A 26,253-nucleotide genomic window follows, 5' to 3' on the forward strand; every position below is an offset into this window, starting at 1 on the left:
ACCCTGAAAGCAGATGGGATTCCATCTCGGGTCAAGCAAATTTGATGAGCCCATCAAAGAAAAATAAGCAAATAAAATCACAATGAGGTACTCTGGGAAGCCTGTCTACCTAAAGGCGTGTCTGCCCTGACATGGATGGCCCAGGCTAGCCTGATCTTGTCAGATCTTGGAAGCTAAGCTGTGTTGATCCTGGTCAGTACATGGATTGGAGCCCACCAAGTAAGTCCAGGGATGCTACACAGAGACAGGCAATGAAGAACTACATCTCCTGCCCTGAGAACCCTATGGTGTTGCCTTAACTTGACTGTAGCTTGACAGCACTTCCCACCACCACAAAGGCTTGTTCTGTGACTCCCTGAGATCACCTCCATGAGAGCCAGAGTGGTGTAGTGGTTAATAGCAGTGGACTCTAATCTGGAGAACAGAGCTGGATTCCCCACTCCTCCACATGAGTGGCAGACTCTAATCTGGAGAACCGGGCTGGATTCCCCACTCTCCCACATGAGCGGCAGACTCTAATGTCATGAACCGGGTTGGTTTCCCTCTCCTACACATGATGCCAGCTGGGTGACCTTGGGCTAGTCACAGTTCTCTCCCAACTCTCTCAGCCCCACAAACCTCACAAGGTGTCTGTTGTGGGGAGAGGAAGGGAAGGTTTGAGACTCCTTAAAAGTAGAGAAAATTGGGGTATAAAATCTAAGTCTTCTTCTTCTTCTAAGTTAGTTGACAAAGCAAAGACCATCTTTGGACTTTGGGGTTGGACTAGATGACCCTGGCGGTCCCTTCCAACTCTATGATTCTATGATCTTCTGTTTACATAGCCCAGATCATTTTTTGATGATACAATTCCTACTTCTGTTCCAGGAGCACACAACCACAATGCCCACCATTTTTTTTAACATACCAGCTTTCAGACATGACTCTCCTTTCTCTTCATTCTGTCTCCTTCTACTATATGGTCTTCCTCTTGCTACTCTGCATCTTTCTCTAAAACCTCAACCATTCTTATTTACTGTATACTTCCCTCCCTTCCTGACATCTCCTTCTCCCCTGGAGTTCTCTTGCTGAAGTCCTGATCAACCCATATCCTCCTCCTGTTGCCCATAGTGCTCATTTCATCCCCTCACTGGTTCTCTTTCTCAAGCCCTTTCCCCCTTCTCTGGGTATCATGTAGATATGACCAAACACATTATTCTATGGTATAATTGATGTGTTGGAAGCATCTTAATTTGAGTACTGGTCACACTAGGAAATTCTTTCCTTGAATTTCATTTTAAAGTTTTGTGTCTCTTTTGCGATTTTCGATCTCTTGCACATCGTCAATAAATTCCACTTATAACCTTCAGAATTGTCTCTTTCCTGATATTACTCCAAACCATCCTTAGCTATAGAAAGACTTACAGTTCTAGAATGCTAGAATGGGATGTTCTTGTGCAGACACACTGCCATATATGACTTTGTTTCATGGATAATACCACAAGGATGTCTATTTTGATCACTGTTTTACTCATTTCTAATACTCATTTCCAACACATTTGAATTGGAACCAGAGGTGTGCTTTTCAAAAAAAAATTGTGTTGGGATTTCACAAAGGCCACGTTTTCATTATACCAGAATTACAGATGCATTGATACTGTTTTGGAAATACATTTCAGAGAAATACATTTTTCAAGTTCTGAAATTTAATGGCATTATTTCCCAAAAATAATATATTTTCATAGAATCCTAGAGTTGGAAGGGACCACCATGGTTATGTAGTCCAACCCCTGGCAGGGGTCTGGCCACCCATCCTTGCACACAAACCCCTTAATCTTACATATGTTGCTTTCTTAATGCCTCAGAAAAGGAGAAGAAGGGTGTGGTTTTTTTTTTAGCTATATTGCCTATACAGTTACTGGCTCAGAGAGACCTTGGGTCCTCAGGAGTGAACTTGCAATGCTCTCAAAAGAAACAAAAGCTGGTATGGTGTCAGGTGAGGAAAACAAGCCAACCTGCTTGACCAGATTAGCATCCACCGCTCATGTGGAGGAGAGGGGAATCAAACCCAGTTCTCCAGAGTTCATTGCTCTTAACCACTGCACCATGTTGGTTCTCGAGATTAGAGTCCACCGCTTCTAACCACTACACCACACTGGCTCTATCTTCCATTACTTGACATGGTGGGTTGAGGTTAGAACACTCTTAGTGCTGAGTAAAAGCGACCAAATATTCGGTTGTTTTAAAAGAATGTAGGGGGTTAGGGCATGGGTTTTCTACTCATGTGCAGGAGAGAATATAGGTCAACTACTACTGCTGAACATGGTAGAGATGCCCAAATGTTGGCAACTACTGGGCTGCCAGGTCTCAACCTGCCCATGTCTCCATTTGGTGGTGTCACATGGACTGTTTCCATGAAGCCACTCAATTCTAGTTTCCCACATGCTGACTTGGAGCACAATCCTGAAGTGGGGGCCAAATCGGCACAGGAGCTGGTATGACTCTGCGCTGGTGTAAGTGCCCACTTATCCTGGGATAAGGGGGACTTACGCTAGCATGGGGGGGCATTCATGCTGGCCCCAAGACACCACACCACTGTGCGGGGATCCACTGCTGTCACTGCTATATGTGTGTGTGTAAAGGGCCGTCCAGTCGCAGTCAACTTATGGCGACCCCTTCTCGGGGTTTTCATGGCAAGAGACTAACAGAGGTGGTTTGCCAGTGCCTTCCTCTGCATTGCAACCCTGCTATTCCTTGGTGGTCTCCCATCCAAATACTAACCAGGGCTGACCCTGCTTAGCTTCTGAGATCTGACGAGATCAGGCTAGCCTGGGCCATCCAGGTCAGGGCTGTCACTGCTATAGCAACAGCTAAATCCTGGAAGTGGGAGCCCACATCGGCATGGAGGAAGGGTTCCGTGGTGTTCCAAGGGATGGAGCAAATATTAGTCAGCTTTCCCCTTTCCCCTTAACCCCTTTCGCCCCGGGTACACCGGCTTGAGCAGTGGCGTTGCTACACCACCTTTTTTGGTGGAGTAAATGGTAAAGGTCCCCTGTGCAAGCACTGGGTCATTCCTGACTCATGGGATGACATCACATCCTGACGTTTACTAGGCAGACTTTTTTTTACGGGGTGGTTTGCCGTCGCCTTCCCCAGTCATCTTCCCTTTACCCCCAGCAAGCTGGGTCCTCATTTTACCGACCTCAGAAGGATGGAAGGCTGAGTCAACCTTGAGCTGGCTACCTGAAACTGACTTCCACTGGGATCAAACTCAGGTCGTGAGCAGAGCCTGGACTGCAGTACTGCAGCTTACCCCTCTGTGCCACAGGGCTCTTTGGTGGCGTAGCCCATTTGATTTCTATGGGGGTATTTTCTTTTTGGAACTTTAAAATTGTTCTATTTTCCCTATGGCAGCTGGGAGTGGTGCAGCCGCACCACCTTCTCAGAGATCGTGGATCTATCCCCCCCCTTCAGGGATGGGATACCTGTCTTCTGAATTAACCTGTTGGCTAGAATCATGTTTGATAAGGTTTAGGACACTGCACAACCTGCTTTTGGGATAGCAGAGCCTCAGGATTATGACTACTACTTGAAGGTTGACTACTACCTTGGTATGGCAATGAGACCTTTCTTGCCAGAGGTAGTGACATTCCTCAGTAAATGTAACTGTCATTCCAGTTACATGGATTGTGTTTTAGATTGAAAACTGACGGTGTTATAATTCAGTGGAGCACATGTATCTGAGAAAAATAGGGTGAATGTGACATTTTTTGGGAGAAGAAGCAAAGCTTTTAATTGTTGAACACATGAAGCTGCCTTATACTGAATCAGACCCTTGGTCCATCAAAGTCACTATTGTCTACTCAGTCTGGCAGTGGCTCTCCAGGGTCTCAGGCAGAGATCTTTCACGTCACCTACTTGCCTGGTCCCTTTAACTGGAGATGCCGGGGATTGAACCTGGGACCTTCTGCATGCCAACCAGATGCTCTACCACTGAGGCACGGCCCCTCCATCTTGAGTTTTGGTAAGCCAGTCCATGGATCCAAATTAAAACAATCCTCTAAGTGCCCTCTGGCCAGATGTGGGAATCACACAGTTATCTGTAGAACACTGGCTTAGTCATGCATTACATGAGTTAATTCTCTTGTGGACAATATGCCCCTAGCTGATGAACGCATACCAGAAAATAGCACATTATTTATAATAATACTTTGTTATGATGCCTCACTTCCTATGGGAAAGGTGCATGCAACTTTATAAAAGGGCTCACAATCCAATAGCTCTTCGCTTGCTTAACTAGGTTCATAAGCCTGCTAAGTTTCTTCCAGTGAAACGAGGTAGGTACGTTCCATGAAATTTTCCACTATTTATCTTGTTATGTATCAGTGTGTGGTGTATTTGTTGTCTAAGTTCTAATGCTAATAATCTTATAGCAAAATGTTGCTTAAATGGGTTGCTTGCTACAGACCAATTTAAGGTCAGCACATGGTTGTCCTCATGTCCAAAGGGAATCATCCCACTCCAAAGTGATGATTGTGTAAACACTCAGGATAATATTGATAGGAGCATAATAGAACTTAGGAGTGAGGGTAGGATGGTGAAAGAGAAGAAGAAGAAGAAGAAGAAGAAGAAGAGTTTATTTCACTTTTTAATAGATAGCCACAGATTCCTTTCATTTTCCTGTTTCTTTTTTGAAATCAGGATTTCTCTTTGATTTCTCTTTCCAAAAAGAATCGGATTGAAGTGGACTCCAGATTCCTAAAACAAAAAGAAATGAGGGTGGTCCAACGGTGGAATGCGCTGCCTCAGGGGGTGGGTGGGTGGAGTCCCCGTCTTTGGAGGTCTTTAAGCAGAGGTTGGATGGCCATCTGTCAGGAGTGCTTTCATTGTGGGATCCTGCATGGCAGGGGGTTGGACTGGATTGCCCTTGAGGTCTCTTCCAACCTTGTGTGATTTTGAGTCGCTGAATTTCAAGAAGTAACTGGGTAAAGAAGATTTAAGAGAACAACTTTTCGCAGTGCTGCCAGGCAGCCAACCTCGACTGTAGTAGAGCTTTGGTGGGCAGCTATGATTATAGGCCTCTTATGGCTAAGCAGTTTCCAATGAAAAATGAGAACAGGATCTGGGTCATCAGCCCCCACTTTCCCCCAGTAGCCAAAGGATGCCAGTTGCAAGGGAATGCTTAAAAAAATTCTATATAATATTCTCATACTAAAGCAATAAAGCAAGAGCCATTTTTTAAAACGCAAAAGGCCTTCCATTGGCATGGGGTTGGAGGAGACAGAATGACACGCACAGGGATCTCCCTTGTGTGGCTCCATCATTTCAGCTAGGTTCCTCTTCACCACCAGCGGGAGGTTTTGGGGGCAGAGCCTGAGAGGGGCAGGATTTGGAGAGGGGAGGGACTTCAATGCCATAGAGTCCAATTGCCAAAGTGGCCATTTTTCTCCAGTGGAACTGATCTCTATCGGTGGGAGATCTGTTGTAATAGCAGGAGATCTCCAGCTACTACCTGGAGGTTGGCAACCCTAATTTGGGCTGTAAAAATGTTTACATTTGCAGTGGCAGAGAGAACCTTGGGAGGATTCATCTTCATGAGGGGAGGGGCTGTGGCTCAGTGTTAGAGCATTTGCTTGGTATGCAGAAGGTCCCAGGTTCAATCCCTGGCATCTCCAGTTAAAGGGACTAGGCAAGTAGGTGATGTGAAAGACCCCTGCCTGAGACCCTGGAGAACCACTGCCGGTCTGAATAGACAACACTGACTTTGATGGACCAAGGGTCTGATTCAGTAGAAGGCAGCTCCATGTGTTCATGTGGGAGCAGCCCAGCATACAATCCCCCCAGCAGTAATGTGTGAATTCTAGCTTCAAAACATGAACACGGAGACAAGCTGACTTCACCCAAAACCCCGATCTCGTAGTTTTAAATGTCATTTTGGCTCTTAAACTCAAGGTGCCTTTCATGTGTTTCAGCCTCCCTTCCCCGTAGACAATGTCATGCGGCTGCGGGGGTAACGACAGCGACTCGACCATCCTCTGCATCCCCTGCGGGAACCAGGGTTGTTGCTGCCAACCTGGCTGCTGCTGCCAGCCTTGCTGCTGCTGCCAGTCCCGCTGCCAGCCGTGCTGTTGTCAGTGCAAGGAATGCTGTTGAAGAACTCTGAGCAGTCCTGATGCAAAGTGGATGGTCCAAGACCTGAAACAAAACCGGCATGCTGAGCATCTTTGGGAAGACCTGCCTATCGGAATTCCGAGCTCCTTATTTATTTTGTCGAAGTTTTGCACCTGCCTCCTTTCCTCCATTCAGCTTCTTTTCTTCCTTGCTTTACTCCCTGAAAAAGTCTCTCATAAGAACATGAGAAAGGCCCTTCTGGATCACACCAAGGCCCATCAAGTCCAGCAGTCTGTTCACACAGGGGCCAACCAGGTGCTCCATCGGGTTGCCGGGTCCCTCTTCACCACCGGCGGGAGGTTTTCGGGGCAGAGTTTAAGGAGGGTGGGGTTTGGGGAGGGGAGGGACTTCAATGCCATAGAGTTCAATTGCCAAAGCAGCCATTTTCTCCAGGTGAACTGATCTCTATCGGCGGGAGATCAGTTGTAATAGCAGGAGATCTCGTTGTAATATCAGGAGTTCTCCAGCTAGTACCTGGAGGTTGGCAACCCTAAGCCTCTAGGAAGCCCACAGACAAGACGACTGCAGCAACATTTTCCTGCCAACATCTCACAGTCACAAAGTCGTCTTTGATGTATTATTTATGGCTGTAATTTTCATTTGTAAGGACGCCTTAAACAAAGGAAGAAGTTTTGCAGTTTTATATGTTAATTGTGATTCTGCAAACACAACGCACATATAGTCACAAAGAATTTTAGTAATTTGATGTATATTTGTAGTATGGAATGGTGATTGTTTAGACCACTGAAGAAGACAGTATGGCCGAAACGTGTATGGTCTGAGTTTCATTGTATGATTCCATGTATAATTGTGTTATATCAATCAATCAAGTTTTATTTAGATACAAAATCAGCTCTGGATAAAAATCCATTGTGTTATATGAGTATATTTACTTGGTAGGCTTTTGCAGGGCCGTTTATGTGTTATATGTGTTATTAAATTTTAACCTGTAATAAATTTATATAGACATTGTGCCCTGACATAACCTTTTAATTGTTTTATTATTAAATGTATAACTTTTGACCTTGAAAGTTTCTTTCTTTTTTCTTGACCTTTTGGGTACTTAATTGATGATCTGGTAGAGACCTGAATTATGGCTCTCACATTACCGCCACACTTGTATAGTCATGACAGTGTTCACTTCTCCATCAACAGATGTGACATCTTTCTGACATATCTTCATCATGGCCTGCATGGCATTATATCCAACAGGAGGGACAAGGGGTTGTTAAACTCAGTAGAGTTGTGCAGCATTTGGGGGGCGGGGGAACGACATTTTTTGGGTTCAGGTATAATAAACCTGGAAATTTTCAAAAAAATCCAAAAAGCCGAACATAATGGATTCGGCTTTTATGTTAAACCCAAACCTGAAAAAAAATCTGTGGCTCAGAGCTGAGCACTGAGCCCAGCCCAGAATTAAGTTCTGCACTGCTGGAGGGGGTCAGATCAGCGCTGCTTGCTGGCAGCAAGGGGAGGGAGAGGGGAACTTTTGGTGGAGCCAAAACAGCCCTAAATAATGCTGGAAAAAAACAATATTATTCGGATCTGCCTTTTGGGCTCCCTTTTATCACTGCCATTTTTTTTACCAGTAAAAAATATCGTAGCAATAAAAGGAGCCCAAAAGGCGGATCTGAATAATATCAATTTTTTCCAGCATTATTTTTTACCAGTAAAAAAATGCTGGAAAATCCTGAAAATGTTTTTGGGGTGGAAAAGTTCTGTTTCAGGTTTACTGAATGCACAACCCTGAAACTCAGTTAATCCCTCTGTATAGCAATGAACTGGTGGATTATTTAATATTGGTCGAGCAAATTGGGAGTGCCCTGAGACGCTGAATGAAGGAGAGTCATTCTCAAAATATCCCATCTTTCGTTACTGGGCAGGGTGGGTTGGGGTTAGAATGCCCTTAATGCTGAGTAACATCAACCAAACCATGAGTTGTTTGACAAGCATGCTGGGGAAAACTGATGAGGTTTGGTACTTCTTAGCACTTCTTAGTTGGTTTTTATATGCCAACTTTCTCTACCACTTAATGGAGAATCAAACCGGCGTACAATCGCCTTCCCTTCCCCTCACCACAACAGACACCCTGTTAGGTAGGTGGAGCTGAGAGACCTCTGAGAAAGCTGTGACTAGCCCTAGGTCACCCAGCCGGCTTCATGTGCAGGAGCGGGGAAACCAACCCGATTCAACAGATTAGCATCCGCCGCTCATGTGGAAGAGTGGGGAATCAAACCTGGTTTTCCACTGGGCTGCCAAATTCCAACCTGCTCATAAAGAAGAATTATATATGAGGAGGCAAATCAGCTCTTGAATAAACAAGTTGAACCCAACTCTTGACTCTATTTGGTCCTGCTACCAGGAATGTTTTCCTAAAGCCACTCATTTCTCATTCCCCATGGGCTGACTCGGTCCTCTGAATTAACCTCTAGGCCTGACCCTTATTTGGAAAGGTTGATGACATTGCAAAGCCTGTTTCTTGGATAGTAAAGCCTCAATATCATTATGTCTGTGCCTTGAAGATAGCTCTACCTTGACGTGGCAATGAGACTAGGGCTGTTGAATTTTTTTTTTGGTAAAATTCAGATTCAGCAAAATTTGGCCTGTTTTTATTCAGGAAATGCCGAAGTCCGAACTCCCCCGCTTTGGGTCTGTGCAATTCGGCATGAGATCTGGAGTTCGGGGAAAAAATCGGCTGAATAAAGCCATTTAAAACACAATCGCGCCTTTCTGCGGCTCCGGGGGGGCATTTTTTGGGGTAGAGGTCCCAAACTTTCAGCGTAGCTTGAGGGGACCCTTCTTGCAAAAATCCCCAAGTTTTGTAAAGATTGGGTTGGGGGGGCTGAGATATGGGCCCTGAAAGGGGTCCCCCCTCCTTAATGTGCATCTCTGACAATGGGGGTTTGCAATTAGCAGAGCTTGCTGCCCACTCCCGAAGCTCCCAGCCCCGACAAACAGCTGAGCTGCAGGGAGCAAGGGCGGGGCAGGTGCGAAGAAGTTTGCAAACCATGCAAAGCAACACGTTTGCAACCATGCAAACCATGCAAAGCAACACGTTTGCAACCATGCAAACCATGCAAAGCAACACGTTTGCAACCATGCAAAGCAACACGTGATGCCTGGGAGTTTGCAAACCATGGAAAGGGACAGAGGCAGGCTAGCTATGCATAAGGAGCAGGAGGGGGCAGAATTTCCCCTTTTGCATTGGACTCAGGACCAGGCAAATGCATTCTTTAAGTCACAATTTGAAAACCAGTTTTGAGCAAGCATCAAAATAGACCTAACCGATCTTTGAATGAGGGAAAACCTGAGGACACACAACTGAAGCCCCCCCCCTCAAACCAGGGAGAGAGAGACTCAGGGGGCACCCCCCCCCCGCAGAACAGGCGAAAGCCCCCTTTGGCTTCCCCCCACCCACAGAAACTGCTCCCTCCTCACACACACACAGGCTCTGCTTCCCCCCCACACACACACAGGAGAAAAATTATAGAGAAAAGCCCTAAAATGGGTCTTACTGTGGATGTCTTCTGTTCCATCTTCTTCGCACCTGCCCCGCCCTTGCTCCCCGCAGCTCAGCTGTTTGTCGGGGCTAGGAGCTTTGGGCATGGGCGGCAAGCTCTGCTAATTGCAAACCCCCATTGTCAGAGATGCACATTAAGGGTGGGGAAGAAGACCCAGCTTGGTCACCGATTGGCCACAGGAGAATGCTGCTTACTAACTGCGCCGAACCCCGAATTTGCTGAATTTATTCGCCGAACACCCCAAACTCGCTGAATTCGGCTCCCCATTTTCCCGCCTTTTTTGAGTTCGGTTCCATCTAAACTAAAAACCGCCGAATCAGGGGAAATTCGGCTGTTTTTCGGTTCGGGACGAGCCGAATCGACAGCCCTAAATGAGACCTTCCTTGCCAGAAGTAGCAACATTCCTTAATAAACATAACTGTCATTGCAGGCACATGGAGTGGATGCTGGGCTTTGAAAATGACTTTGTGATCACTTGGTGGAACATATGTAACCAAGCAAATGTGGATGAATCTGACATTTTTGATAATCAGAAGCTCATATTCAGTTCCCGGGCTTTGCTAAAGTAGTCCAGGGATCAAAATTAAAGTAATCCTCTAAGTGCCCTCTGGTCAGATCTGGCAAACACACAGTTATTTGCAGATCACAGGCTTTATAATGTGTTTCGTGAGTTACTTGTCTCGCGGGCAATATGCCTCTAGCTGACGGACACGAATGAGATGATATCACGGTGTTTACCATAGTGTTTTGTTCTCTAACAAACAGTTTAATGTTTTGTTGGGGATTTCTCACTTCCTCTGGGGAAGGTATAAAAGAGGATCACCAACCAAGAGCTCTTCACATGGATTGTATTTTGGCCTTGAACAATGACTGCATGAAATGTATTTGTATGTCATACCCAGCAGGTGGAACAGGGGTTGTTACGGTTAGTTAACCCCACTGTGCAGCAATAAGTGGGTGGATTGCTCAGTATAGGTAGAGCACATTGGCAGTACCCTGAGACATTGATTGGAAAAAGGAACATTCCCAAAATAGTCCATAGAATCATTGAATCATAGATTTGGATAGGGCCATACAGGCCATCTAGTCCAAACCCCTGCTCAATGCAGGATCAGTCTAAAGCATCCCTGTCCAGCCACTGCTTGAAGATTGCCAGTGAGGAGGAGCTCAGCTCACCACCTCCTTAGGCAGCTGATTCCACTGCTGAATTACTCTCACTGTAAGGAAAAAAAACATATTCCTAACATCCGGTCGGTACCTTTCTGCTCGTAATTTATACCCATTACTGCGAGTCCTAAGCTCTGCTGCCAGCAGCTCCCTGCCCTCCTCTGACTGACAGCCTTTCAAATACTTAAATGCAGCAATCCTGTCCTCCCTGAACATCCTCTTATCCAGCCTGAACATTCCCAAGTCCCTCAGTCTTTCCTCATATGGCTTAGTCTCCAGGCCCCCGATCATCCTCATCGCTCTCCTCTGCATCTGCCTAATTCTGTCCACATCCATCTTGAAGTGAGGCCCCCAGAACTTCATATGGTACTCCAGTGCAGCCTAACCAATGTGGTGTACAGTGGGACTATGACATTTTGCAGTTTGGATGTTATGCCCCTGTTGATACACCCTAAGACTGCATTAGCCTTTTTTGCTGCTGCATCACACCGACTACTCATATTCAGCTTACAGTTTACCCGTACCCCTAGACCTTGTGAACACAGTGTTACCCAGAAGTGTATCCCCCATCCAGTAAGTGTGCTTCTCATTTTTGCTATCCAGATATAGAATTCTGAACTTGTCCTTGTGGAATGGCATCTTGTTCACATCTGCCCACTTTTCCAATGCATTCAGATCTTGTTGAATTCTATCTTTATCTTCTGGGGGGTTTGCTACTCCTCCCAATTTTGGTGTCATCTGGATATTTAATGAGCAGTCCTTCCACATTCTCGTCCAGATCATTTATAAAAAGTATATTCATTACTTTGCATGGTGGGTTGAGGCTGGAACACTATTGAGTATTATCAACCAAACCATGAGTTGTTTGAAATGTGTGTTGGGGGTGAGGGAATGGGTTTGGTACTTCTTGACACCACGCATGTGCTGGAGATGATATACAAGTTCCAGGACTACTGCTGACCATGGTAGAGATGTCCAAATGTTGGTAACTACTAGGCTTCCAAGTGCCAGTCGGCCCATAATGGAGAATTATATATGAGGAGGCAAATCAGCTATTGAATAAGAAATTTAGCCCAACTTTTGACCCAACTAAACCAACTTTAGTTGTCTTGCGTCTCCATTTGGTGTTGGTACAAGGACTGTTTCCCTAAAGCCACTTAGTTCTCATTCCCCACGTGGCAACTGGGTTTTCTGAATTAATCTTTAGGCCAGAACCTTATTTGGAAAGGTTAATGACATTATACAGCCTGTTTTTGGGATAGCAGAGCCCTGTTATCATTATCAATATTATTTGAGTGATACTCTATCTTGACATAGCAGGGACACCTTTCTTCTCAGAGGTAGCAACATTCCTCAATAAACAGAACAAACTTTGCATTTACATGGCTGGAGTTTTTGGCTTAGAAAATGTCTGCGTGATCATTCGGTGGAACACATGTAACCAAGCAAACGAGGGTGTATCTGACATTTTTGAGAATAAGAAGCACAGCTTTCATTTCCTGGGTTTTGCTAAGCCAGTCCATGGATCAAAATTAAAGCTCTCCTCTAAGAGCCCTCTGGTCAGATCTGGCAACCACATTCGTTTGTAGATCACATGCTTTGTAATGCATGATGTGAGTTAATCTTTTCATAGGCAATATGTCCCTAGCTGACGAACAAGCACAAGAAGGAAGTACGTTGTTTACAGAAATCCCTTGTTACCTAAAAAACAATGCATGGTTTAGTTGGTGATCCCTCACTTCCTCTGGGGAAGGTGTGCGGAGTGGTATAAAAGAGGTTCCCCTACCGAGAGCTCTTCACTTACTTAACTAGGTTCATAAACCTAACAAGTTACGTGCATTGAAACCAGGTATGTATGTTCCCTTCAATGTTGCAGTATGAACTTTATCTTGTTAGTGATCTGTTTATAATGTATTTTGTCTAAGTCAAATATTAACAGTCTTATAGCAAACTTTTGCTTTTTTCAGTTGCTTGCTAACCAGCATGATGTAGTAGTTAAGAGCGGCGGACTCTAATCTGGAGAACCGGATTGGATTCCCCACTCCTCCACATGAGTCGTAGATGAAAGCTTCTTTTAATTTACAAATAGTTCTTTTTCATCTCCCTTGATTTGGAAGTTAATTCATAGCTACTAAGATACCAGGGTGTGATGAGAGGGTTGTTGAAGTATCTGCTTCTGCCAGCGTGGTGTAGTGGTTAGGAGCGGTGGACTCTAATCTGAAGAACCAGGTTTGATCCCCCACTCCTCCGCATGAGTGGCAGACTCTAATCCAGTGAACTGAGTTGCTTTCCCCACTCCTGCACATGAAGCCAGGTGGGTGAGTTTGGGCCAGTCACAGTTCTCTTCGAGCTCCCTCAGCCTCACCTACCTCACAAGATGTCTGTTGTAGGGAGAGGAAGGGAAGGAGATTATAAGATGGTTTGCTTCTCCTTAAAAAGTAGAGAAAATTGGCACATAAAAAACAGCTGTTGCTCCTCCTCCTCTTCTTCTAAAAAGGCAATTTTAGGTCAGCTTGTTGTTGCCTTCATAGGCCAAATTTGGATTTTGAGGGATGCCAGCTAAAACAGCATGTTCAGCAGTGAAATCGGCAGCCTAGGGAGGTGGCAAGTTCCTATGAATTTCCTATAAATTGTGAATTCAAAATACGAACAACGAAACTGGTTGGTTTTAACCAGAGCACTGAACGTTTCCCCCCAAGTGTCATTCTAGCTTTTAAGCAAACTCAAAGGTGCCTTTCCTCTGTTTCAGCCTTCCTTTCCACAATGTTGTGTGATTGTGGGGGTTCCTCTAACGGCGGCTCGACCATCATCTGCATCCCCTGCGGGAACCAGGGTTGCTGCTGCCAATCCTGCTGCTGCTGCCAACCTTGCCGTTGCTGCCGGCCATGCTGTTGCTGCCACCAATGCTGTTGCCCGTACAGGAAGTGCTGATGATGAACCTTTGGAGCTCAGGGAAGTCCCGAGACAACGTGGACTGTCTGAGACCTGCGACAAAACCAGCACTATGGGCATCTTTGGGAAGACCTGCCTATTGGAATACTGAGCTCTTTCTTTCTTGTCGAAGTTTTGCGCCTGCCTCCTTTTCTCATTTCAGATTCTTCTCTCCTTTGCGCTCATTCCCTGAAAAAAAAAAGTCTCTCCAAAATTCCTGCTAATAGGAGGAGGCATGATTGTTGTGTAGGATACATTTTGCTTTCTCATTCCTCTCATTCCCTTCCTGGGCTAGGAAACTATCTCGCTTTTGTCTACTTCAACTGCTGTGTGTTTAACAAACTTTATTGTTTAAATATTGATGGAAGAATATCACTAATTCTGTGCGGCTACTTCAGCTGTTGTCTCCCAACAATCCTCTTGAAAGGTTACCCTGAAACCAAAGTACAGAGAAGTCTCTGGTGTAGCAGAAGGACTCCATCTTAAGTCAAGGAATTTTGAAGGATCCATCTCAGAAAGATATCAGTGAGGAAATCAGGGGAATATGTCCACAGAAAGGAAGCCATCCTCAATTTGCAAGACCTGAGCAAGGCTGTTAATGATAGGATGTTTTGGAGGTCATTAATTCATAGGGTTGTCATGAGTCAGAAGTGACGGCACTTAATATTTATACAACAATTTGCCTGCCATCATATGGATGGCCCAGGGTAGCCTGATCTCATCAGATCTTGGAAGCTAAGCAGGGTCGGCCCTGGATAGGACTTGGATGAGAAGTCCAGGGTTGCTACGCAGAGGCTGGCAATGGCAAGCAACCTCTGTTTATCTCTTAACTTGGAAACCCTATAGGGTCACCTTAGTTGGCCGCAGCTTCACAGCACTTTCTACCACCACAAAGGTTTTGTCTTTGGCCTCCATGAGATCTTCCTCAATCGAGACAAATAGAATGACTGGAGCTGGTGATATAGTTTCCCACATGTGTAGCGAATTAAAAATGAAACACTGAGCCATCAGATAGCCTTCCTGAGTTAACAGCCAAAGCAAAGATCATCTTAGGGGAGGGGCTGTGATTCAGTTTGCAGAGTTTTTAACAGTAAGGGTAGTAAGGGTAGTTCAGCAGTGGTATCGGCTGCCTACGGAGGTGATGAGCCCCCCCTCACTAGCAGTCTTCAAGCAGCGGCTAGACAGACACTTGCCAGGGATGCTTTAGGATGATCCTGCATTGAGCAGGAGGTTGACTAGATGGCCTGTATGGCCCCTTCCATCTCTATGATTCTACTGTGTTTTGTGAGCATTTGAGAGGTAAAATCTATCCATCTCTGTCATCAGAAGAACCAGCCTGTCAGTTCTATAACACTAGGAAGCTGTGTGACAGATCTGAGTCAAATGTGTGTTTGTTTTTCTTTTGTTATATCCCCCCCATTGGTTGTTTCCTTGCAGGTTTGTAAGGTAGGATATTGTTAACCTTGGGCTGTGTGTATGCACCTGTTTGATTCTTAGTGTGGCTCTCACTGTTTCTACTTGCTAATTTCCCAATAAATTTCATTTTGGTCTATTTTCTGCCTGGCTATTTCTGAGAACTTTTCTATTTCCCACACTCTTAGTGAAGCCCTATTCAAAATGAGACACCCCCTCCCCGGTCTATACCAGACAGTGATCCCTTTAAAATGTTATGCCCGTGTTTGTACATGAACATATAAAGCTGCCTTATACTGAACCAGACCGTTGGTCCATCAAAGTCAGTATTGTCTACTCAGACCGGCAGCGGCTCTCCAAAGTCTCAGGCAGAGGTCTTTCACATCACCTGCTTCCCTGGTTCCTTTAACTGGAGATGCCGGGGATTGAACGTGGGACCTTCCGCATGCCTAGCAGATGTGAGCCAGAGCCCCTCCCTTCATGTTTGGACTTGACATGTAAGGGGAACATTCCAAATGTTGAGGACCCTACACATCTACCCCGGTTGGGAAACAACCAGGTGTGCGCATAATGAAATACCAAGGTGAAGATACATATGGAAATTGCTGTTTGGGGTTGTTACTGTGAATGTTCCAGAACTTAAGAATCCAGGATTCTTAGTGAAATGAAACTACCCACCCCAAAGAAATCTGTGCTTTTTAAAAAAAAAAAAACTTCGGGTGCTGGAGTGCTAACAGGCAATATGCACTCATATCCTTCCTTGATTCTACTGATTTCTCAAGGAATGGCTTTTCTCCCTTCCAATTGGATCCTTGCAGTGGAGAATAGGGTTGCCAGCTCTGCGCTGGGAAATACCTGGAGATTTTTGGGGTGGAGCCTGAGGAGGGTGGGGTTTGGGGAGGGGAGGGATTTCAATGCCATTGAGTCCAATTGCCAAAGCGGCCATTTTCTCCAGGTGAACTGATCTCTATTGGCTGGAGATCAGTTGTAATAGCGGGAGATGAAAAGTTCATTCAGCACAACCACATCATCCATATGCTCCCTTAAGATTGTACTTCAGGGTTCACCCATGCTGACATTATCTTTATAAACAGCTGCCCCAGACATTTCCTATTGAAAATCATGGTCCCAAACTCCAAAACTATGTGACTTGGAATCCTGAAATGGTAATGTCCTACCTAAAAATAAGCCCTCATGGTAAAAATTCCACCCCTCCCAAGCCCAGATCCAAAGTTATATTGAATTATTTCTCACCATATACCCCTGTAACACCTGTCAGTTAGCGTGGTATAGTGGTTAAGAACAGTGGATTCTAATCTGGAGAACTGGGTTTGATTCCCCACTCCTTCATATGAGCGGCGGACTCTTATGTGGTGAACTGGGTTGGTTTCCCCAACACATGAAGCCAGCTGGGTGAACTTGTGCTAGTCACAGTTTTCTCTGAACTCTCCCAGCCCCACCTACCTCACAAGGTGTCTGTTGCAGGGAGGGGAAGGGAAGGTTATTGTAAGCTGGTTTGAGACTTCTTAAAGGAAACCAGGTCATGTCCAAGGAAGATGTAGTGGAACTGATAGGGTTGGAACCATTTTACAGACTTGTGCCTGAAGAACATACATGAACTATCAAAGATAACAAACCTGTCTCAGTGGCAAAGGCCACAGCGATTATAGACAGTATTGAGGTGGAAATGTGCAGGTATAAGTTGCCCTCAGGGACCAAAAATAAGCAGACATTTAAGACAAAGGAAAATACTATCCCTCAAAAGCCCAGTACAGAGAGGCTCATTCGTTGTGAGGTGTTTGACAAAGACAGAGGGCGAAAACACATGGTCGCTTTAGCCTCCTTTATTCCCTGTTTCAGCCAGGATTCAGCCAGGATCGCATGCGTTTCACTGAACCCTGGCGATCAATGGGGTGACAGATGTCGGAGCCAGATTGCCCTCCCATCCATGGTGGCAGACAAATGAATAATAAACAAAAAAGGGGGGAAGATACCCAACCTTAAAAACATGAAAGCTGGGTACCCAAGGTTGGGAGGAGAAGGTAAAATGATATAATCGAGAGATATTTGTATTTTAAGGTGCTTATATCAGGGTTAAGGTGCTTATATCAGAATTAAAACATTAAAATGATAAGGCACAATGGCAACTCATAAGGTTGTTAGATGTAAACCACACACCATAAGCATTTCGGCCAAGAGGCCTTCATCAGTGGTCAAATAAAAACCCATATAATGCACACACAAGTAGTATACAAATGTATCACCATATATTATGCCGCACCGGATTTCCAACTGAGATTGCGATTTGGGGCACAACTTTATCTCCCTTTTTGTTTATTTTGGTATGGTCTGGACATGTCCCCAAACTTAGTCCTTTCAGAAAAGTGGGGGTAGAATGTAGAAAAAAGCACACACAATAAAAAAAAGGAGAGGAGAGGGGGGGAAAGGGAGGGGGAAATGGCGGGCGCAGGATGGCTCGGACAGAGCCCGACACAAAAACCAGCTTCGTCTGGACCCGCTGAAAGTCAGGGGAGCCCAAAACCCATGGACCTTGGAGAGGGGGAGTTCCAAATTTGGTTCTTCACCCCCAGGGGGCCTAATTCAATTAGACTCCCCTCCTGCAGATAAGTGCTGAGAGCAGCTCAGTGAAACTGTGCTGCTCTTCGGCTGCGTCCACCGGAAGTCTGCTCTATCTCCCTTTTTTAATGCAATGACTATTGCAAGTGTGTGGGGTGAAGCGTTTAATAAGCAATGAGCTACCAAATTCCGACCTGTCCATAAAGAAGAATTATATACAAGGAGACAAATCAGCTCTTGAATTAACAAGTTGAGCCCAACTCTTGTCTCCATGCGGTGATGCTACCAGGAATGTTTTCATAAAGCCATTTAGTTCTCATTCCCTCATGCTGACTTGGTCTTCTGAATAAACCTCTAGGCCAGACCCTGATATGGAAAGGTTCATGACATTGCACAGCCTCTTTCTGGGGTAGTCATGTCTCAATATCATTATGACTGTTACTTGAAGATAAGTCAACTTGACATGGCAATGAGACCTTTCTTGCTAGAGGTAGCCACATTCCTTAAGAAACATAACTGTCATTGGGGTCACATGGATTGGATTTTGGGCTTGGAAAATGACTGTGCAATCATTTGGTGGAACACATGTAATCAAGCAAATGAGGGTGAATCTGACATGTTTGATAATAAGCACCTATTTCAGTTCCTGGACTCTGCTAAAAAGTCCAAGGATAAAAATTAAAGTAATTCTACAAGTGCCCTCTGGTCAGATCTGACAATCACAGTTAGTTGTAGATTACAGGCTTCATAACATGTTACTTGACTCAATTGTCTCATGGGCAATATGTTCCTAGATGATGAACACGCACGAGAAGATAGCACGTTGTTTACAGCAATGCGTTGTTGTCTAATAAACAGTTTACTGTTTTGTTGGCGATGCCTCACTTCCTCTGAGGAAGGTGTGTGGAGTAGTATAAAAGGGGATCCCCAACTGAGAGCTCTTCACTTACTTAACTAGGTTCATAAGCCTTTCAAGTTTCTTCCACTGAAACAAGGTATGTATCTTCCTTTCAATTTGCCAGTATGAACTTTATGTTGTTATTTATCTATGCATAGGTGTATTTTCACCCTCTTAAATTCCAATATTAATAGTCTAATAACAAAAATAGTATTAAATTGTGGAACCCGCTGTCCCAGAATGTGGTGATGGCTGCCAACTTGGAAGGCTTTAAGAGGGGAGTGGACATGTTCATGGAGGAGAGGGCTATTCATGGATACTAGTCATGATGCATACCTATTCTCTCCAGGATCAGAGGAGCATGCCTATTATATTAGGTTCTTTGGACACAGGCAGGACAATGCTGCTGCAGTTGTCTTGTTTGTGGGCTTCCTAGAGGCACCTGGTTGGCCGCTGTGTGAACAGACTGCTGGACTTGATGGACTTCAGTCTGATCCTGCATGGCCTTTCTTATGTTCTTAACTGTTGTTGAATTGAGTTGCATGCTACAAACCAATTTAAGGTCAGAACGCTGCTGCCCTCATAGGCCAAATTTGGACCTCTGAGAGACGGCAGGCAGAACAGCACACGCTGACCCAGAGCTAAAAAATGGAAGAGTTTTGAAATAGTGGATACTTTGGAGGAAAATAAAACCCTTGCTCTACCTCCTCCATATTCTTTCAGTATGTCAGCATGCAATGTGTATTCATCAACTATTAGTACTATTAATTGCCAAAAGAAATCTTGATGAAAACCAAACAGATTTTAACATGGAGGGCATACCTTTTAAATGCCAAAAAATGTATTTTATTTGATTGGAAACAAACTCAAACAGTTAATTGGAGACTCCAGGGCTTTTTGCACATGAACAATTTGTAGTACTGTTAAGGGGAGAGGAATTCCTTTTTCTGAAATTACCTTTTTCAGATATAGCCATTGATTCTTCTTATTCTCATTTTTCTCTTTTGAAAGTGGGGTTTCTCATTGAAGAGAAATCAATGCAAGGGGAGGGGCCGCGGCTCAGTGGTAGAGCATCTGCTTGGCATGCAGAAGGTCCCAGGTTCAATCCCCGGCATCTCCAGTGAAAGGGACCAGGCAAGTAGGTGATGTGAAAGACCTCAGCCTGAGACCCCGGAGAGCCACTGCGGGTCAGAGTAGACTATACTGACTTTGATGGACCAAGGGCCTGATTCAGTATAAGGCAGCTTCATGTGTTCATGTGTACTTATTTTTTTTTTAAAAAAAAAAACATTGATGGAAAAATATCCCTAATTCCCCAGTGTGTATGCTCCATTGCTGCTGGAAATGCAGCTACATTAGCAGTGGCTGTGAGTGCCCCGGGAGAAATCATCTCCCTGTGGAAGCAGCCCAGAATACAACTATTTTCCTATAAATTCCTTTCCTTCTTTGCTTCTATGACCCATAAGTCCTGAGCAGTTATTTCTTAGAGGAAAATAAGAGGGAGAGATATTTGGCCATGGCCAGTGTTATATTTGGATCTCTATTCATCAGCAAAAAGGGGACTATTTTGGCTCTTGTGATGGGGGCAGCAATTCTCGCCAATATGAAGGTGATCCGTTTATCTCGGTGGTGTTTAAAGAGGGGGCATTCCATCCTCTTACAAGATAATGTGTCAATTATCTTTGAATTGCATGAGCAAAGTCTGTTGGAGTATGGTAGATTTCCATATCTTCCATTTAATACTGCTGAGGGTGCAGCATTTAAATGGGCGAGCATAAAGGATCTTCGGAAGGAAGGGACTGCCAGGTTGTAAAAGTATAGTGGAGTTAGCAAAGGGGGAGGAATGCCAACGAATTGAGTTGAACATACTCTCCGAGGTTTCCTATAAATTGTGATTTCCCGATTCGAAAGATGAACCCTGAACCTAGTCGATTTTACACAGAGCCCTGACGGTGGTTTGAAACATCATTCTGGCTCTTCAGCCAACTCAACGGGCCTTTCCTCTGTTTCAGCCTCCCCTTCCTTTCCACAATGTCGTGCTGCGGTGGTGGTGGTAACGACGACTCGACCATCATCTGCATCCCTTCCGGGAACCAGGGGGGCTGCTGCCAACCTTGCTGCTGCTGCCAGCCTTGTTGCTGCTGCCAGCCGTGCTGCCAGCCATGCTGTAGCCAATGCTGCCAATCCTGCTGCCCGCCCTGCTGTTGCCAGAAAAAGAAATGCTGTTGAGGAACCCTCAGCAGTCCTGAGACGACGTGGACTGTCCGAGACCTGCAACCAAACCATCTCTCTGAGCATCTTTGGGAAGACCTGCCTATCCAAATTCTGAGTTTTTTCGTTCTTGTTGAATTTTTGCGCCTGCCTCCTTTTCTCATTTCAGTTTCTTTTCTCCTTTGCTCTCATTCCCTAAAAAAAAGTCTCTCAAGAATTCCTGCTAACAAGAGGAGGCATGATTATTGTGTAGGATGCATGTTGCTTTCTCATTCTTCTCTTTCTCTTCCTGGGCTAGGAAACTGTCATGCTTTCTTCTACTTCAACCGCTGTGTTAACAAACTTTATTTTTTAAATATTGATGGAAGAATATCACTAATTCTGTATGGCTATGTCAGCTGTTGTCTTCCAGTGATCCTCTTGAAATGTTACCCTGAACCCAAAGTGCAGAAAAGTCTCTGGTGTAGCGGAAGGACTCCATCTAAAGTAATATTGATGGATCCATCTCAGAAAGATCTCAGTGAGGTAACCAGGGAAATATGTCTACCTAAAAAAAGCTGTCCCGTGGTGCAGAGTGGTAAGCTGCAGTACTGCAGTCCAAGCTTTGCTCATGTCCTGAGTTCGATCCTGGCTCAAGGTTGACTCAGCCTTCCATTTTTCTGAGGTCAGTAAAATGCATATCCAGCTTGCTGGGTGTAAAGTGTAGACAATTGGGAAAGGCAATGGCAAACCACCACATAAATAAAGTCTGCCTAGTAAATGTTGGGATTTCATGGCAGTAATGACCGGTGTTTCCTTTTAAAGGAAGTTGCCCTCAGCTTGCAAGACATGAGCAAGGCTGTTGATAGGAAGTTTGTAGGGTTGTCATAGGTCAGAAATGACTTGATAGCACTTAACACATACACAACAGTTTGTCTGCCATCACATTGATGGCCCAGACCAGCCTGATCTTGTCAGATCTTGGAAGTTAAGCAGTCAGCCCTGTTTAGTACGTGGACGGGAAGTCCAGGGTTGCTATGCAGAGGCAGGCAATGACAAATTACCTCTGTTTGTCTCTTGCCTTGCAAACCCTATGGGGTCACTCTTAGTTGGCAGCAACTTGACAGCACTTTCTATCACCACAAAGGCTTGCCTTTTGCCTCCATGAGATCTTCCTCAATCAAGACAAATAGAATGACTGGACCGTTTGCTAAACCATCCGCCTTATGTAGCAAATAATAATAATAATAATAAAAACACCTGAGCCATCAGATGACTTTCCTGAGTTAATTGACAAACCAAAGACCATCTTCTGTATAAGTTAACATAGCCCAGAACATTTCTTGATGATTCTTCTTACTTCTGTTCCAACCACAAACCCCACAATGTTATAAAATACCAGTGTTCAGACATGACTCTCCAATCTCTTAACTCTCTCTCCCTTTGCTATATAGTTTTCATCCCTTTCTCGATTTGTGTCTTCCTCTTCCCACTCTGCATCTGTCTCTGAAGCCCCAACCAACACTTCCTTACCTTTCTGGACCCAACTAATTCATCCTGAGGTATCCTTCCCCCCTGTGGTTCTCTCGCTGAAGTCCTGATCAACCCAGATCCTCCTCCTGTTCACTATGGTGCTTATTTTACCCCTAACAAGTTCTTTTTGCTCTTTCTCAAGCTCTTCTCCCTCTTTTCTGGGTATCATGTTGATGTGACCGCACCATGTGACTCTATGGTATGATTCATCAATGGGACACACTAAAATTTGAGTACTGATTACACAGTGAAATGTTTTCCTTGAATTACATTTACATTTTACACTGAATTATATTTTACTTTGTCTCCTTTGCTTTTATCTCTTGTGCATGGTCAATAAAATCCCACTTTAAACTCTCAGAATTGTGCCTCCTCTTTCCTGATATTTCTCCCAAACGTGTTTCTCTGTAGAATGACTCGCTATCCTGAAATGGGATGTATTTCCTGATATTTCTCCAAAACACGTTTCTCTATAGAAAGACTTGCAATCCTAAAATGGGATGTATTTGTGAAGGCACCTTGACATGTATGACTCCGCAGTTGCCTGGATAGCCTGAATTTCTATGAGCTTTCTTTGTGCTGATGTCTATTTCAGTGAGCTTTTCACACACTTTCAATACTTTTAAAAACATCTGTACTAGGTTTGTGCACTTCGAAACATTCGTTTGGGATTTCAGAAAGGCCGTCTTTTTTGTTTTGCTAGAACTGCAGGTGTATTGGCACTGTTCTGGAAATACACTTCAGGGACATTTCTCAGGTTCTTCCGTTTGGGGGCAATATTTCCTATGGAGAATCAATTCGATTTACAAAGCAGTTTTTTAAAAAAGAAAAAGAAAAAAAGAAAACAACACCAACGTTTCAGGAAAACTAGTCCTCCCTCTCTACTAAGTGAATTGGACAAAGGTGTACAGTTTGATATATGCCCAAAGAAGGTACACCCAGCCTTCCTCTTCTGAGACCACAAGGACGTGATGTGTGCGACAATGAGGGTCCTGTGTGTCAGTATGGGATGTTTTTTTATTATTTATTTATTTATTGCTCTTATATGGCAAGACGGGCTCAGGGCAGCTCACAACACAATCAACCTCATGAGTACAAGAAAACAGAAGAAAGAGCAATAAAATGACACTAAAATATTACCAGTCGATTAAAAACAGGCCCTTTAAAACAATCATCATTTTTAATTAATAATTTTAAAAACTCAGGTAATTCAGATGGCGTCAATCACAGAAATATGCACTCCCACAGGGCTTGCGAGCAGTCAGGACCCCCCGAATGATTAATATTCAACATTAAATAGACTGAAAGTAAGGGGGAATGCAAAAGGGACACCAGCACTGATGGTAAACCATAGCTGCCCTCAATAGGGTTGCCAGATCCCTCTTAGGGAGGTGTTTTGGGCGGAGCCTGAAAAGGACAGGGTTTGGGGAGGGGAGGTATTTCCATGCCATAGAGTCCAATTGTCAATTGGTGAAGAGGGACCTGCGACCCTAGGCTGGAGATCTCCCACTATTACAACTGATCTCCAGGTGGTAGAAATCTGTTCCTCTGGAGGAAATGGCTGCTTGGGCAATTGAACTCTGTGGCATTGAAGTCCCTCCCCTCTCCAAACCCCACCCTCCTCAGGCTCCATCCCCAAAATCTCCAGGTATTTCCCAACCTGGAGCTGGCAATCCTATTTTAGTTCCATCGCATCAATTAAGAAAGACTTAAGACTCACAAGAACCACAAAACAATTTTATTAAACCTTGAAAATAACCTAGGGGTCCCCCCCCCCAGCACCCTCTTGTACTTTTTTTTTAACCCCAGGCCCCATCCCTAGTAACAAACTGGAGTAAAAAAAGAAAATAAAATTTCCCATGAGTTGTTTTCCCATAAATCATTGCTTCAGGACAGCCTTCTAGGGTGCTCTGGAGAAATGTAGCCCTTCATGACAACTAGTGATAGTTAGTCATAGTTGGTTTTTAAATACCTTGGGGTTTTGCGGATTAAAATAAATAGTTGTGGGGGTCCAATGTGGAGTTTGGTTCGGGTAATATGATGGGCAATGTCTGGTTCTGCTCTTCGAGAGTCACAGCTGGACTAGGAAAGTGTAGGGACTAGACAGATAAGGGCCATGCTTCCAGTATCCCTATCAGCATGGTGAAGGCAATATCGAAAGAATCAGAGATCCTGGTGTTTAGTGAGCATTTCTCAGATGAAATCCCTCCATCTGTCCTCCAGGATACCCAGCCTGTCAGTTCTATAACGCTCAGCTGATGTGTGACATAGAACAATTCCTAAGAGAATTGTAGGCCAGCTTAACCGTGAAAACACTTGTATGAATGAACAATGAAACCTGAGCTGCCACCCGTATGTCCTCATAGTAACTTTAGCAAGTTATCCATCTTTGGTAAAAATTTGGATTTATGTTTATTGATCACTCACCAACAAACATTTACTGTATGCTACCCTCCACTAGCCAGCCATTGGGGATCATGATGGATTGGGGGATTGATTGAGAACCCCGCCCATCACTGGGAAATTGGTGTTAGCGGGGAAGTCCAAATTTTGGGTGGAAATCCAGGGAGGAAACGCTGACGTTAGTTCTGAGGTCCAGTTTGTTTTCTGGCTAGACTACGTGAAAGCGAACACCTTTCTGAGATAAAGAAGAACACTTTGCGAGTTAAACTACGTCAGGATGCCTCCAAAATAGGAGAAAGGATAGAGTTGTCAAAATTGTCCCCAAAAGAAAAAGAAAAAAAAGAGAAATAAGTTTCCCTCAGAGAAAAAGAGAAAGAGCCTGCCTTGGGGGGAAAGCGTTGGTATTCACTCTGAGAGAAAAACAGAGGGAGAGAGAATTGAACCTGAATTAGAAGTTGCAAGGCACAACCCTCGTGTAGGAATTCTGAGTTAAGTTATAGAGCCTTACCTGAACCAAACCAGAGCCATTTTTTATGCTTCAGGCCTGACCATGCTTGCACTTTTGTTTCTGCAAAAAGGTCTGCTTCACTATTGACAAGGCACGTTGCTGTCAATGACACACATCTATCAGCAAGGACATAGACATGTTTGGGTAAAATTCTTATCGTTTTGATAAGACACTTCTCCAGTGCCAAAAAGTACCAGGAAAAGGAAATGGCAAAAACAGAGCAATAAGCTGGCTGAACAGGAGCATTCCAAGAGGAAGACTGACCCTGAGACCGCCCAAGAAAGGTGGATCTGCCCTTCTCCTGGATGACCCTAACCGATGATTCATAAGAGTTGGGCGAAGTAGAAAGGGGGTATAAAATATGGCATGCATGCTGGGAGAGGTAGGTGGACAGGTGGGCCTGATTCTCCATTGCGCACCTCAACAAAGCTAGTCAAAATTGGAAAGATTTCTATGTTGCACTCTATGCCAGCATGAGTGAACCCTGCATTACATTATTTGGGAGCATATGGATCATCTGGGTGTGCTGAATGAACCTTGAGTTTATTCAGTATCATTAGCTGCTGTTCTGTCCATGTGTAATCATCATATTGTGTACTCAATAAATTATATTAGCATTCAAGACTTGTGTGTATTGGCCATAATTCTGTTCAGCCAAAGAGAGCAAGAGCCCAGTAGCACCTTAAAGGCTAGCAAAATTTCTGGTAGGGTATGAGCTTTCGTGAGCCACAGCTCACTTTTTCAGATTCACCTAGAATGTGAGTCCATCTATCCTTAAGTACAGGGACAGTCTTTAAGGTGTCTTTAAGGTGCTACTGGACTCCTGCTCTTTTCTACTGCTACAGATATTCTAACACAGCTACCCATACTGATCTAACAGCCAAAGAGAGAATAATCTCCTTTCTTCTAAAAGCCTGTGAGACCTGACCAACCCTACAGAGCTTTTGAGAAGAATTTAATTCTTT

General features: G+C 44.5%; 1 protein-coding gene across 1 annotated transcript in view; it reads left to right on the forward strand.

Annotated features, from left to right (window-relative positions):
- Nucleotides 1-5,967: 5,967 nt before the first annotated feature.
- Nucleotides 5,968-26,253, forward strand: part of LOC130480900 (keratin-associated protein 10-2-like) — a 37,871-nt gene continuing 17,585 nt past the window's right edge. Inside the window, exon 1 of the mRNA XM_056853522.1 lies at nt 5,968-6,098. Coding sequence (XP_056709500.1) covers nt 5,968-6,098 — 131 coding nt within the window. The remainder of the gene's footprint in view (nt 6,099-26,253) is intronic.

Source organism: Euleptes europaea, chromosome 7 (genome assembly GCF_029931775.1).
Source record: "Euleptes europaea isolate rEulEur1 chromosome 7, rEulEur1.hap1, whole genome shotgun sequence".
NCBI classification, from domain to species: Eukaryota; Metazoa; Chordata; class Lepidosauria; order Squamata; family Sphaerodactylidae; genus Euleptes; species Euleptes europaea.